General features: G+C 38.6%; 1 protein-coding gene across 3 annotated transcripts; it reads left to right on the top strand.

Moving 5' to 3' along the window:
- Positions 1 to 1,411: 1,411 nt before the first annotated feature.
- On the top strand, positions 1,412 to 12,639 carry LOC108664413. Of its 3 annotated transcripts, none has more exons than XM_018150989.2 (7): positions 1,412 to 1,469; positions 5,261 to 5,401; positions 7,728 to 7,891; positions 8,154 to 8,625; positions 8,816 to 8,932; positions 9,628 to 9,822; positions 11,875 to 12,639. In XM_018150989.2, exons 2-7 carry the CDS (start codon positions 5,291 to 5,293, stop codon positions 12,127 to 12,129), a joined length of 1,314 nt encoding a protein of 437 aa, XP_018006478.1. In that variant the 5' UTR covers positions 1,412 to 1,469; positions 5,261 to 5,290; the 3' UTR covers positions 12,130 to 12,639. The 3 variants fall into 3 exon arrangements, with proteins under 3 accessions (XP_018006478.1, XP_047735512.1, XP_047735513.1); XM_047879556.1 differs by lacking the exon at positions 1,412 to 1,469 and adding an exon at positions 3,552 to 3,575; XM_047879557.1 differs by lacking the exon at positions 1,412 to 1,469 and adding an exon at positions 4,814 to 4,971.
- The last annotated feature ends 251 nt before the right edge of the window (positions 12,640 to 12,890 follow it).

Genomic DNA, 12,890 nt, shown 5'->3' with positions numbered 1-12,890 from the left:
ACGGACAATGTTACGTTTGCTAGTCGTATGACTAAGTCCAGGCTAGCTATAAGGATGAAGATGAGCAGAGACGAGACCATAGGTTTAGGGAACTGTATTTGGTGGAGTCTGGTATACAACTGAATTATTAGAAGGCTTGCTGGCCTTACATGACCTACTATTGACAGCATAGTAGTTCTACTCTATTTTGTTCAATACGTAAGCACGTAACATGTGTGTTGGAGCACTGAAGGCTCCGCTCACAATGCTCTGGAAAGCCTCGATAACAGAGAGAATTATCCCTGAGGGTCTCAAAGTGGGACTGATAATGCCAATCCACAAAGGAGGTCCGAGGGACAGACCCCAAAATACAGACCTGTGACCTTGACCTCACATGTGATCAAGGTTTTTGAGAAGGTAGTGGTCAGGAGGCTTGTCCGGTATATGGAAGAGGCTGACCTGTATAATAACGGACAATGTTACGTTTGCTAGTCGTATGACTAAGTCCAGGCTAGCTATAAGGATGAAGATGAGCAGAGACGAGACCATAGGTTTAGGGAACTGTATTTGGTGGAGTCTGGTATACAACTGAATTATTAGAAGGCTTGCTGGCCTTACATGACCTACTATTGACAGCATAGTAGTTCTACTCTATTTTGTTCAATACGTAAGCACGTAACAGACAACATGGTTTCCGGCGTAATCGTTCCTGTTTGTCGCAGTTACTGGAGCACCGTCACCGTCTGGTGGCCCAGCTGAAGGAGGGAGCTGGCGTGGACGTGGTGTACCTAGACTTTGCTAAAGCTTTTGACAAAGTTGACCATGGGGTGCTCTTTAGAAAGCTGAGGCTGTTGGGGGGTAGGAGGAAGCCTGTTAAGGTGGATCCACAACTTCCTTACAGATAGAGTTCAAGCTGTCGCAATTGGAAACTCGAAATCGAGAGAAGCGAAGGTGAAAAGCAGAGTTCTGCAGGGCTCAGTGCTTGGACCGATCCTCTTCCTCATCCACATTGCCGATATTGACTCAGAACTCATCCATGCATCTACATTGTCATTTGCGGACAATACAAGAGTGCTGATGAAGATCACAGATGGCCTAGACTGCGAGAGGTTACAGGATGATCTATCATCAATCTACGATTGGGCCCTAGTGAACAATATGCAGTTCAACAGCACCAAGTTCGAAGTAATGAGATACAGAGATTGCACAGAGATCGGGATGCTGTTACCAGGGGTAATCTTAGGGCAGACCAAGCTCATGTGTTTCAGCTCACAATTATATAATTTTCTATTTCATTTATTTATTGTTTTCATTTACTGCAAACATGGTTATTATTTGTCATATTTCATGCATTTGTGTCTAATGTTGCCCTATGTTGTTTTGTCTTGTTTCAGGTATTGAACGACCCCATAAACCTATATTATTGCATGCCAAATAAACTTGTCTCGAGTTAGCAGAAATTCTGAAACTCTCACTGTCATCACCAGTTGGTGAGTTGGCCGTTTGGTCTGCACGTTAATTATCAATTATTTAATTATCAATTATGTCTAATGTACTTATTTTAGGCTGATTGTTTTTATGCATCTTGGTTCTTATTCATTCTGTTGTCATTTTTTGTTATAATGATTCTTTTCATACCTGTCAGCTTGATTAAATTTTAGTGTGATGCTTGTGCTTGCAATAATTACTTTTAATTGTTTTCTCAAATCATTTTTGTGCTTGAACATTTTGCACTTGGATTTGCCCTTGACTGTCCTAACTCTATAATATATTCCTTAATTCACTCCTATTTTTGTTGTTCATGTTTAAAGTCAAATTAACTTCACTAAATTCCCTCACATAGCAAATAAATTACTATTTCTCTTGTTGCATGTATATTTATGTTTATTTGTTCGTTTCAGTTGCTGTGTGTATTGCTCCACCCATGGTTTCATATTCCATAGTTCCATAGTCCTAAAGTTGCTTGTTTATTGATTCAATTCTAATTATGAGTTTGGCAAATTATTCTTATTGTATACAATTTTTAACATATTGGCTTTTCTTTTAATAAATGAAAATAAATACTTAAATAAAAGCAAATCCCTAAGTAATTCATTAATTCCTGTTTTCTGTGACGAGCACCGTAAGAGTAATTTTCAGTAAGTGAACGAGTTTGTTCCACCTGCTAGTGCGCCCGGTTACAATGCCACATTGCTACTTGGCATCAGATGGCACTGAATTTGAGGAGAAGCAACTATTTCGAGATCTCGGAGTGTTGATGAGTACTGAAGCCACATTTGATGCCCATAGTGAGGAAATAGTTGTGCGCAGCTGGCAATGGATGGGGTGGATATGGTGGACATTTTGAATGAGAGAAGCAGCACCAATGATTGATTACACTCTTCAGAGCCCTTGTGCTCTCCAATCTTGAGTATTGCTGCCAGCTTTGGTCGCCACTCAAGGCAGGTGCGGTGCGGAAACTGGAGGCAGTGCAGCAGACCTTCATGTACAGGATCACTGGCATGAGGGAGCTGAACCTGAACTTCTGGGGTAGGCTGAAACACCTGGAACTGTACTCGCTGGAGAGAAGAAAGGAAAGGTATATCGTACTGTACACTTGGAAGATGAAAAACAGACTGGCTCCCAACTTTGAGAGTGAGACCTCTAAAATAATGACATATTACAACGAAAGAAGGGGGAGACTGTGCAGGATTCCCCTATTTAATAACCAAGCCGCGGCCAGAGTACAGACTCTTTGTGAGGGATCACTGTCTGTGGTAGGACCGAGGCTCTTTAATGCCTTGCCAAAAGCGCTGAGAGGAAGGGAGTTCACCCTTGCAACATTCAAGAGACGACTGGACAAGTGGTTGAAAAAGATCCCGGATTGTCCAGTAATGGGAAACTACCATCAGCAAGTGACAAGCAACAGCATCTTGCATCAGCTGGTCCAAAGGAGGGCAAATAGACGGAACACGTTCAACGTTACATCAAACAATGACTCGGAGACAGAGGACGACAAAGACGGCGCATCAGCATGACCGGGGACTAGGAAGTCCCAAACTCTTCACAAGGTCATTCATATAGTACATTTTCAGTAGTGGTAGCGGCAATACATTTAGGCAATTTTAGCGTTAGTGGTAGCGCCCACTATATTTAGAGCATGTAGCGGTAGCGGCTGCTACATTCCAAAGTAGCGCTGCCCAGCTCTGCTGACTGCTTTAAATGGCTCAATCAGTTCTGTCCCACCTTGTATTACCAAGCAGCAAGTTGAATGCAGTAATGGAATTCTACTTATTACTGAAATTTCATAAATATTAAGTGACAAATTTTCATCACAATTTGTATCTCATAGGTAAATTATGTACTTTCATTAACAATTAGTGAATTAAATTGGATGTATATCATGTAATTCATCTAACAGGAATTTTTTTGCTGCAAAAATTGCAGGAAGGCTTTATTTGCTGTTGCATTGGCAGCAGAGTGACACCAATTTGGAATATCAGGCAAAAGATTTATAAAATTGCACAAAAAAATTATTTCTCATGTGATTTTCAAAAATCAATAGTAAAATAATATGCATTTAAAAATTCCTTTTTAAAGACAACACTTCTAAAGAGGTCAGTGTCTCCGATGTTACACTTGTACAATGAATTTCTTTCTTTATTTTAAATATTAAAAAAAAACATATTTTATACCTACCTTTTTTTAATATATAAAAATTTTTTACAATTATTTATTCTGTCAATTAATTCATGCATTGTCTCTGACTTTACACAAGTATGCAAAATTTCAGATTGATTGGACTGGTATTAGTGTGTTAATTATTAATTATATGATCTGTAGCAGTGAGCAGACAAACAAGAAGAATTGAAGTTAAAGAGAAGTATTGTAAATAGGCCATCTTTTTCATTTTTTACTGAAGAAATTGGAAAAAAGTAACCCATAGGTGGAATGGGCAACATTCACCAACAAAATTTTTCCTATTCATAGGTAACTTCTGTCTAATTTTCCACTTTGGGAGTTGCAAGTTGCAACTTAGAACTAGCAAATGATAATGGACAAAGTCATTTGATTCTAGGTAAATAAGCTACCAGATTTACAATAGACTTTGCCAAGGATAGAGTCAATGACAGGCCATACATTTGTATGTTTTATTAGGTTTACCTGGCCATGGGTGATCTCAGGAAGTTAAGAACCAGCCATGAATGAGAGAAAAGCATCTGTTCTCATGCAGTATTGCAAGTATGGATTATATCTCCTTTCCAAGCTTCCCTTCATTTTTGGAGTGACAAGATTCAAATAACTTTTTCTTGACCTCCCCTTGAAGTCTCATATTCCATAAGTAATTTAGTTAGTATCATATACACCAGCACGTAGAGGCAAACAAGACAATTTTTTGTTAACCTTCCTACTGAGGCTCTGAATTGTGAGTCCAATAAGTAAACCAGTATGTATCATCACTATCATCGACCAGACTGTAAAGTATGACTTGACAAAAGTCAAATTCATTGCCCCAAAGATGCTGAGGGCAATCGAGGTGGATGACAGCTATTTATAATTGATATGGTTGAAGCCTAATGATTAGCACAGAAATACATGCATTAAGATTGCTGCTGCCTGCCAATGATGGATATGGGTACTAGTCAAAACAAGCAGAAGATACACATGGTGATGGCATCAGCATTGATGTCAATTTTATTCTCTTGCCTACTCTTTCATGTAGCTCTGCAAGTTTCAACTGAGGCTTATGTTAAATCTTTGTTTTTATAATTCATGACTGAAGAATGTTCTACAGGTTTTAGCAAACTTTCAATTTTTATGTTTAAATATACTCAAGTCCCTTCTAGACAAGAGAATGGAAAGATTAGTAATAAAACTAAGAGAAAGTAATGCTTTTCCTAACCATAAATTTTTGGAAACCATACTTGACAAATAATTCTGCTAATTCTAAAGTTGGAAAGTTTCTTGTTAAATGTAGTGTCAAAATTTTACTTCAAGAAGAAATAATCTTAGGTATGATGAAAAATGAACCAAATCCCCCTAAATAAACCTCAGGTTTATGTTCATTTTTGTGAAATTTCCATCATAGCCTTATGCTTTGTTTATACTACATTTAGATATTTCCTTCTATTAATTAAAAAATATAATTATTGAAGAATGCCAGCCATATTTTTTACAAGGTAGGTAGAATTATAATCTTCTCTTTAGAAAATTATTAATCATGTCTGGGGAGAACATTTAATTTTTTTTGTTGATTATCAAACTGAGAATCTTGCTTGAACAATATTTTTTATTGTTTCAGGAAAAGATTTTGAATGCATAGAGAGCCATCATGGCTGAAGATGATGGTGCAGATGTTCAGCTAGGAGCTGCTGCTGAGGCAACTGTCATGGCATATCATGAGCTGGCATTGGATGCTGACAAGAGATTACATTTGGCTCTGGTATGTAATGGCTCCTCAAGAGCAAGAGATTACATTTGGCTCTGGTATGTAATGGCTCCTCAAGAGCAAGAGATTACATTTGGCTCTGGTATGTAATGGCTCCTCAAGAGCAAGAGATTACATTTGGCTCTGGTATGTAATGGCTCCTCAAGAGCAAGAGATTACATTTGGCTCTGGTAGGAAATGGCTCCTCAAGAACAAGAGGTGAAATTTTGCTCTGGTAAGTAACGGCTCCTCAAGAAAAAGAGATGAAATTTTGCTCTGGTAAGTAATGGCTCCTCAAGAACAAGAGATGAAATTTCACTCCAGTAAGTAATGGCCCCTCAGGAGTCAAAATTCCTGAATTTAATAATAAAGACAAAGAATTTGTAACTAAATTATTTCTTGACCTCTATTCAAGAAATAGAATTTCTTCTTGATAGAAGAAATTCTATTTCTTGGGAAACTTGTTAAATAAATTTTTAATATTCCTTTATCTTAACAAGCAGACTCAGAAATATCATGCCAGTATGGTACATAAATTTACCTATTAAACAATACATTTAAGTCTCATTTGTTTTTCAAAAGTTTCTCTGCTCGAGAACTTCACAAACTGCATACAATGTATTTTATATTAATATTCACTATGGTATAAGCTTTTGATGACATGTTTATTTGTTTATATAGATACTAAGTTGAGATATCTAATTATAACCGTAAAATGGGAATAAGGGATGGTTTTGAGCGTTTCTTTGTTAATAACTACCATGAAACATTTCATAAACAAGTTTGGGTTCATTTAATTAAAAGCTCTTTGCAAGGGCTGTTGTATGGGATTTCCAAAAATTTTCAAAATAATTCCATATGCTATTTGTAAGGTGCCAAATGCAAAATAAAAGTGTCCCAAATTACCCCTGGGAACGGAGTTATCTGGGACACTTTAAATAAAACTTAATTTTAAAATGTTTGAGTGTACTCATCTATTACTAACAGTAAGTACTCTGAAGTCCTCCTCTACCATTGTAGATGATGTAGATGTAGAACAAATGACATTTTTTTGTGATTTTTATTTGATTATCCTTCATTGAAATATTACCATATCCATACATTTCCATATTACTGATGTGATATTACCATATCCATGGACATGCCATTGAGCATTGACAACGACCTTGTCCACTGCAACTTTCATATCAGCAGCCATATAGCATTTCTTCTGTATCTGTAAGCTACCAGGACGGCTTGTAATTTTGCACCATTTTAATTCACTATGACATATAACGATTGTAAAACCACACCTGAAACAGAAAGGAATACTTGAGTGATAACCATCATAGTTTTTGGTGAAATGAATCATAGTTTAGGTTAATTACTTTTCATTCTATGTTGCATTGTGCACAATTCTATCTATGACATTCTATGCACAATTTTCTGATAACTATGAATTAAATATTTTGTTTAGTGAATTTTTTTTGCTGAGCAAAGTGAATGTAATCAAAATTATTTGTGGTTAATTGATTTTTTTTAAAATGGAGCCTGTGCTAATCAAGGTTCTACTGTAAATGCACTTTTAGGAGTGTTCCTTATTATGTACCGTGGGGGGCTGTCCCTTATTACCCTGTCTTGTGGAAATGGCCTCCATTTTTTTTGGGGGGGGGGAGGGGGATGAGATATACAAATTCCATCCATCACGTTTTTAAGCCACACTTGTGTGAAACATTTATGTAAGTAAAATTTTGTAATATGGCAAATATTTTTTTGCTACAGACCATAGCAGAGGTACTTTCCCAAAATCACACTTTTTTCGGGAATTATTTAAAGGTAGTAAATGTATGATTTCCTAACTTGCTTGATGCTACATAGATAGTAAAAATGGGGAACTTTACGCCACTATTTTTAGTTTTGCAATAATTTGATTAGTTCAACTGCTACAACATTTCTACGAAATGTGGGATGACTGTCTTGGTTTACCCCTCCTGTCCCTTATTACCCTGTTTGACAGAATATTATTCAATACCTATATTAGTTGGTTGTGATTATAATTGTGGACAATTCTTCTTTTGTAATAAAAAATGTTATGCAACATTTATTTTGGTAACTAGAAAACCAATTATTTTAAATTTGTTTTCAATGCATCAGGGCAAGGTTATGGGTGCCGTAGTAAAAAAACAGATTGGTAAGAGTCTTGTATACACCGAAGTGTCTGCAAAGGGAATATTTTATTCAGATATCAGAAATATCATCTTAATCACGTGTATGAATTTGATTTGTAATACAATATTCAAATGCAATTATATAAATATTTTAGTATATGTAATTAATGATGATAATATATCTAATTGTGCAGGATGAAACCTGCCTTCAGTTCCTCTCACTGGTCATTGGCAATGGAGACAACAATCTGGCTTCTAAATCCATGGCTACTCTGGCTGCTCTGGCTGAGTCACCCGAGTGCCGTGCCCCAATGGCTTCTACGTTTGGAGTCCTGCACAGCCTTAGGGCTTCTGTTGAGTGAGGCTTAGTTGCAGAACAGTAAAAAACACTGAACAATTAATTGGGGGTATAATTGTTTTATTCCAAATTAAATGAGTATGCACTCTAAAGTGGCCAATCAATTATATATTGGTTTGGTCCTTGCATTGTGAATTTCCTAGTTTTACATTCTGTCTCTGATTTTAGCCTCTGCAGATCCTTTCTACTTGTGTCAATGATTTTTATAAAGCTTCGTAAATTTTTTTATTGTATTAGTGATGAGAATTGAACTGCTTCTCAGGGAAGATAATGACCACACAGACGAGATGAAGAGTAAAGCAGCTGAGCTCTTCACTTGCCTCAATTTTGCGCTGTACCAACAAAGAGCTGCCAGAAGACGATCAAAAATGCCATCTGAGGTGTCAGCTGATCCTCCCTCTTCTGTTTCTGTTGAGACCAACTCTTGTGACAGTCACATGGACAGCAGTAAAGTGGATGCAGGGCCATCTGGAAGTGTTGAGTCCTGTGATAGCCGCATTGAAAGCAGCGAACTGGAGGCCGGCAAAGTTGATACTGATGATGTTGATGGCAAAAATGATGGTAAAGCCAACAAGAAAGGGTCTAGAAAAGCAGTGACTGGAAAGGAAACGCAAACTGCTGACCCAAAATATGATAAAGATAACAATAGAGGATTAGTAAGAAGTGAGAGTGCAGAAAGTACTTGCTCTTCTGTCTCTATGTCTTCCAGTAGTCAACCTTGCCAGAAGCTGCAAGTGAGTGACTGTATAATTTGTTCAGAATGTTCAGCTATGGTTTCCTTTAGAGGAAACCCCCACTTCTAAATAAATTCAAGTCAATACTACCATATGTCTATCTTTGATATGTTAAGTACCACTTCTTAATTTACACTGTAAATTGTGCGATAATTTCCTCATATTCCCTACAAGAACTTTTTGTCCACAGACCCCAGGAACTGAGGAGGCTGATGGTCAGAGTAACAGCCGCCGCGGCAAGTACTACACTGACCCAAAATTCCGCACTCGTCTCATCACGCTGCACGTGCAAGGCATGCAAACGCCGGTAAGTCCCCTCATTTTGTGGATGAATTAGCATACGTATTTTGTATATATTTGAATATTTGTAATAAAAAATTTCAATCTTGATCCGGTACTCAATTTCGAACAAAAAAATAATCTTCAAACTACTTTAAAAATTGTTAACAGGAATATGTAAGTGTACATACGTTTTATTATTTGATATTCTACTATAAGTTGCGCCAATAAGGCGGGTTATTTCCAGTTTTTGAACCGGTGATTGAGATGAGCACTTTCATAAACCTATATGCTGAGAGAGCATGAAAACTTGAACGAAATATTCTGGTTGCTTGTTTATATTGTGGATTTCCACTGAAAATATCATTTTGTCAAGATATATTGCAGCCCTCGATAGTATTGAACAATTCTTTATTATCATTTGGTTGCTACATCAAAGTTGCACTTTCTATGTTGAGAATAAGCAAGAAATTTTCCATTGAAAGAAATTTTTAAAATTTAGGTATGTGCGTTAAGTGTGTTAATAGATTAATTATTCAGAGTGTTAATAGATTAATTTTGTGAAACAATCATGCACAAGCGTTAATGGAGCGCTAGGGTACCCTTACTATCAGACTAGAAATAACGTTGATTAAACGTTGTAACGTTGTTGTAACGTCATTTGCGCAGAGAGCCGGCATTATCATAGGTAATGTTCACTGTAGTAACAATTTCCCCCATCAGAGCGAGCGCGCATGCGTAGAGGGAGCGCTGGTGCGGGTGCGCGGTGTCATCTCGCTGGTGTTCGACATGACACAGTCGCGCATCGCGTGTCGCGTGCGTCGTGTGCTGGACCTCGCTAAGCTCGGTTCTGCCATCGACAAACTCGACATGAACATGCAGCTGTTCCAAGTCGTTGCCAAAAACGTCAATGAAGAGGTGAGTCATAGTAAGCCAACTTGTTAGTTAGGCATGACACGGGAGCATATTCTAGAACTGGAAATATAACCATCTGCTGATGTTTACTGTTGCATGATTTGTCTTCAGTATCTAGAAGCCTGCAAAAAAAGAGAAAAATGTCGTCTGCAGACAATTGAGGCTAAATCATTGCCCTTCATGATCTTCATAGTGACGTCGGCGCTGAAGAATAGGTATGACCTGTTGTCGATTCTTGAACTTTTCGTGACAGGATATTTAGAAACAGGTCATTTGACCGAACTTTTCAGAACTGACGATAGTTTGAAATAGCTACTAGACTTTCACCAGGTTCTGCATGGTTCTAGGCATTTCAAGTCTGAACATATATTTCACCATAGCTTTATCTATTCTGCTCTTGAACGCGTTCATACTCGGAGCGTCAACGATGCTATCAGGGAGGCTGTTCCACATGTCGGTGACTCGAGGCGAGAATAAATGTTGTCGCGCGGTTGAGTTGCAACGCAGTTTGTAGCCGTGGCTCCTGGTCTTGGTTCTTGTTTCAAATTCTAGTCAATCTTCTGGGACCTTGTATAAACCATGAGTAATTGAGTATACTTGTATACTTCAATGCGTTCCCTACGCAGCCGTCGATAACAGGGGCTTGAAAGCTTCATAATCTTTAATGTTTCTTCATAAGACTTGCCCTTCAAGTCTGGGATTATCTTTTTTGTACGTCTTTGAACACTCTCTACTAAATTTTTGTCCTTTTCATGTTTCGGTGACCACACGACGTTTCCAAACTCTAGAATAGGGCGCTCGGCAGCAACAAACAACTGCTTCATTTCTTCTGCATCTAGGAACTCGTATGAGCGTCTGATTAGTCCAAGAAGTTTGTTGGATGTGTTAGCTTGCGTTTCAACATGCTTAGAAAATTTCAGCTCCTTGTCGACATAAACTCCGAGATCTTTTTCCACACTAGACTTTTCAATCATTACTCTCTCGTTGCAACCATGTCTTCTCATACTGTAATCTTGCTGTTCATTGTTGTTTCCGAGGTGAAGTACTTTACACTTGTCAGCATTAAAACGCAGCTGCCACGTATCAGCCCAGCTGAACTATCATACTATAATTACACTTTATAATGACGCATTCCTCACTGTATTATAAACATTTGTTTCATTGGCTTACAAAGAGCACACGCTTGAGACTAGGTACTTCTGGCAGATCGTTTATAAAAGAAACGAACAAAACAGGCAGAAGATAGCTTCCATGTGCCGCGCCACTGCGCACTGATGCCCAGCGTGATACGGTTCCGTTAGTACTGAGAAGTTATCGTCCGCTTACTCTACAATCTTTGATGCATTGGAGAACATTTCCCTCTGTTTCCAAGGATTTCATTTTACGCAATAGCCCCTTGAACGGGGCTCTTGCTTTGTCAATTGCTTTGGCAAAATCGAGGTAAACTGCATCCACTGGCTCTCTTTCGTCCAGCAGGCGAGTCCAATCGTTTAAAGTAGACAAGAGGTTAGTGGTGCAAGATCTACCGGCAGTAATTACAGTCTGATAGGAGATGGTGAACAGTCAAGTGATCGATAATCCTGCCTCTCACAACAAATTCCATTGCCTTACAAGCAACACTTGTCAGAATGACTGGGCGATAATTAACGGGGCTGCTCAGTGCTCACGTCACCTTTTTTGAACAATGGTGTAACTTCAGCTTCTTTCCAAGCAGCCAGCAAAGTCTCTACGTTCAAGATTTATTGAAAGAACACTGTCACAGGGTAGGCGAGGACGGTTGTTAATTCTTTGAGCAATCTAGGGTGTGAGCCGTCTGCTCCACATGACTTGTTAGGATTCACGATACACTCACTGCTGTAGTTCGTTCACGAGGAAAATTTCACTACATTGCCAGCTTAAAATAAAAATGTTATCAAGTCTAATCATTTTTGATTCAGATTGGTACAAATATTTCATAAATCATGGATTTACAAGCTAAAACCTAATGCCTAATATATCTGATGTATTATGATGATTTATTATCGTATATAAAATAAAGTACTGTAATTCGTGCAGGTACGAATCCCTCTCTCTAAAGCACCTGTTAAGAGTACTGAGGAAGCGAAGAAAGCCTCGTCACCGTCGCGTGACGACGATGATACCAGCGACGTTGAGCTCCCGGAATATCTGCCTGAAGATGAGGACGACGAATGCGCCGCCGTTGACGACCCAAGCTCCGCCGTCGCCAACACCGGCGCCGCTATAAGAGAAGCCGCGTCCAGTCTCTTCTCGGCTGCTGCTTCGCTGCTCCAGCAATCCTTTTATTGGTGAAACGGTTTATGTTTCTTGACGTAAGGTGAAACGGCTCTGTTTCTTGACTTGAGGTGAAACGGCTGTTTCTTGACGTGAGGTGAAACGTCTCTGTTTCTTGACGTGAGGTGAAACGGCTTTGTTTCTTAACGTGAGGTGAAACATGCCGTCTCTTAACGAAATGTGAAACGTGTCGTCTCTTGACGAGATGTGAAACGTGTCGTCTCTTGACGAGATGTGAAACGTGTCGTCTCTTGACGAGATGTGAAACGTGTCGTCTCTTGACGAAATGTGAAACGTGTCGTCTCTTGACGAGAGGTGAATTCATGCCGTCTCTTGACGAGATGTGAAACGTGTCTCTTGATGACGAATGGTTAAATGTCTCTGAAACGTCGATCGCCCCTTCAATTCAGGCGTTTCGCAGTCATGTCCCTCTTGTGGTGAAAAGCCTTGTCTCCTTTGCATTGAAAAGTTAAGATTGTCCGTTCTTTGTTGAAATCTTGACTTTTTTTGATGTACAACTTCTTTCAATGTCGGTGAAATGTCTTGTTATTTTAGCGGAGTATGTAATCTGCTTAAGGTATTTTATGAGCCCGACGTCTCAATTCTGTTGAGGTGAAACGTTCAAACCAGTAGTCATCTTATGAAGGAAATTTATACCGCTGATTTGATGGAAGTGAGATCTTGTCTCTTCGTCCTGCATTACAGTACTATTTGTAAACATGGAAATTCGCAAATTGGTGTCAATTGAATGATACTATATAGACCCTGAAAACTGAGGT

The sequence above is a fragment of the Hyalella azteca genome, unplaced genomic scaffold (assembly GCF_000764305.2).
Source record: "Hyalella azteca isolate HAZT.00-mixed unplaced genomic scaffold, Hazt_2.0.2 contig3329, whole genome shotgun sequence".
Taxonomy (NCBI): Eukaryota; Metazoa; Arthropoda; class Malacostraca; order Amphipoda; family Hyalellidae; genus Hyalella; species Hyalella azteca.
Note: the sequence above shows the minus strand (reverse complement) of the source record. Positions and strands in the feature narration are given on the sequence as shown.

Coding starts and splice junctions, on each gene's coding strand:
- LOC108664413 (XM_018150989.2), top strand. CDS start 5,291: ATGGCTGAAGATGATGGTGCAGATGTTCAGCTAGGAGCTGCTGCTGAG. Junction 5,402..7,727: donor AGAGATTACATTTGGCTCTG/GTATGTAATGGC, acceptor CTAATTGTGCAG/GATGAAACCTGCCTTCAGTT. Junction 7,892..8,153: donor AGCCTTAGGGCTTCTGTTGA/GTGAGGCTTAGT, acceptor ACTGCTTCTCAG/GGAAGATAATGACCACACAG.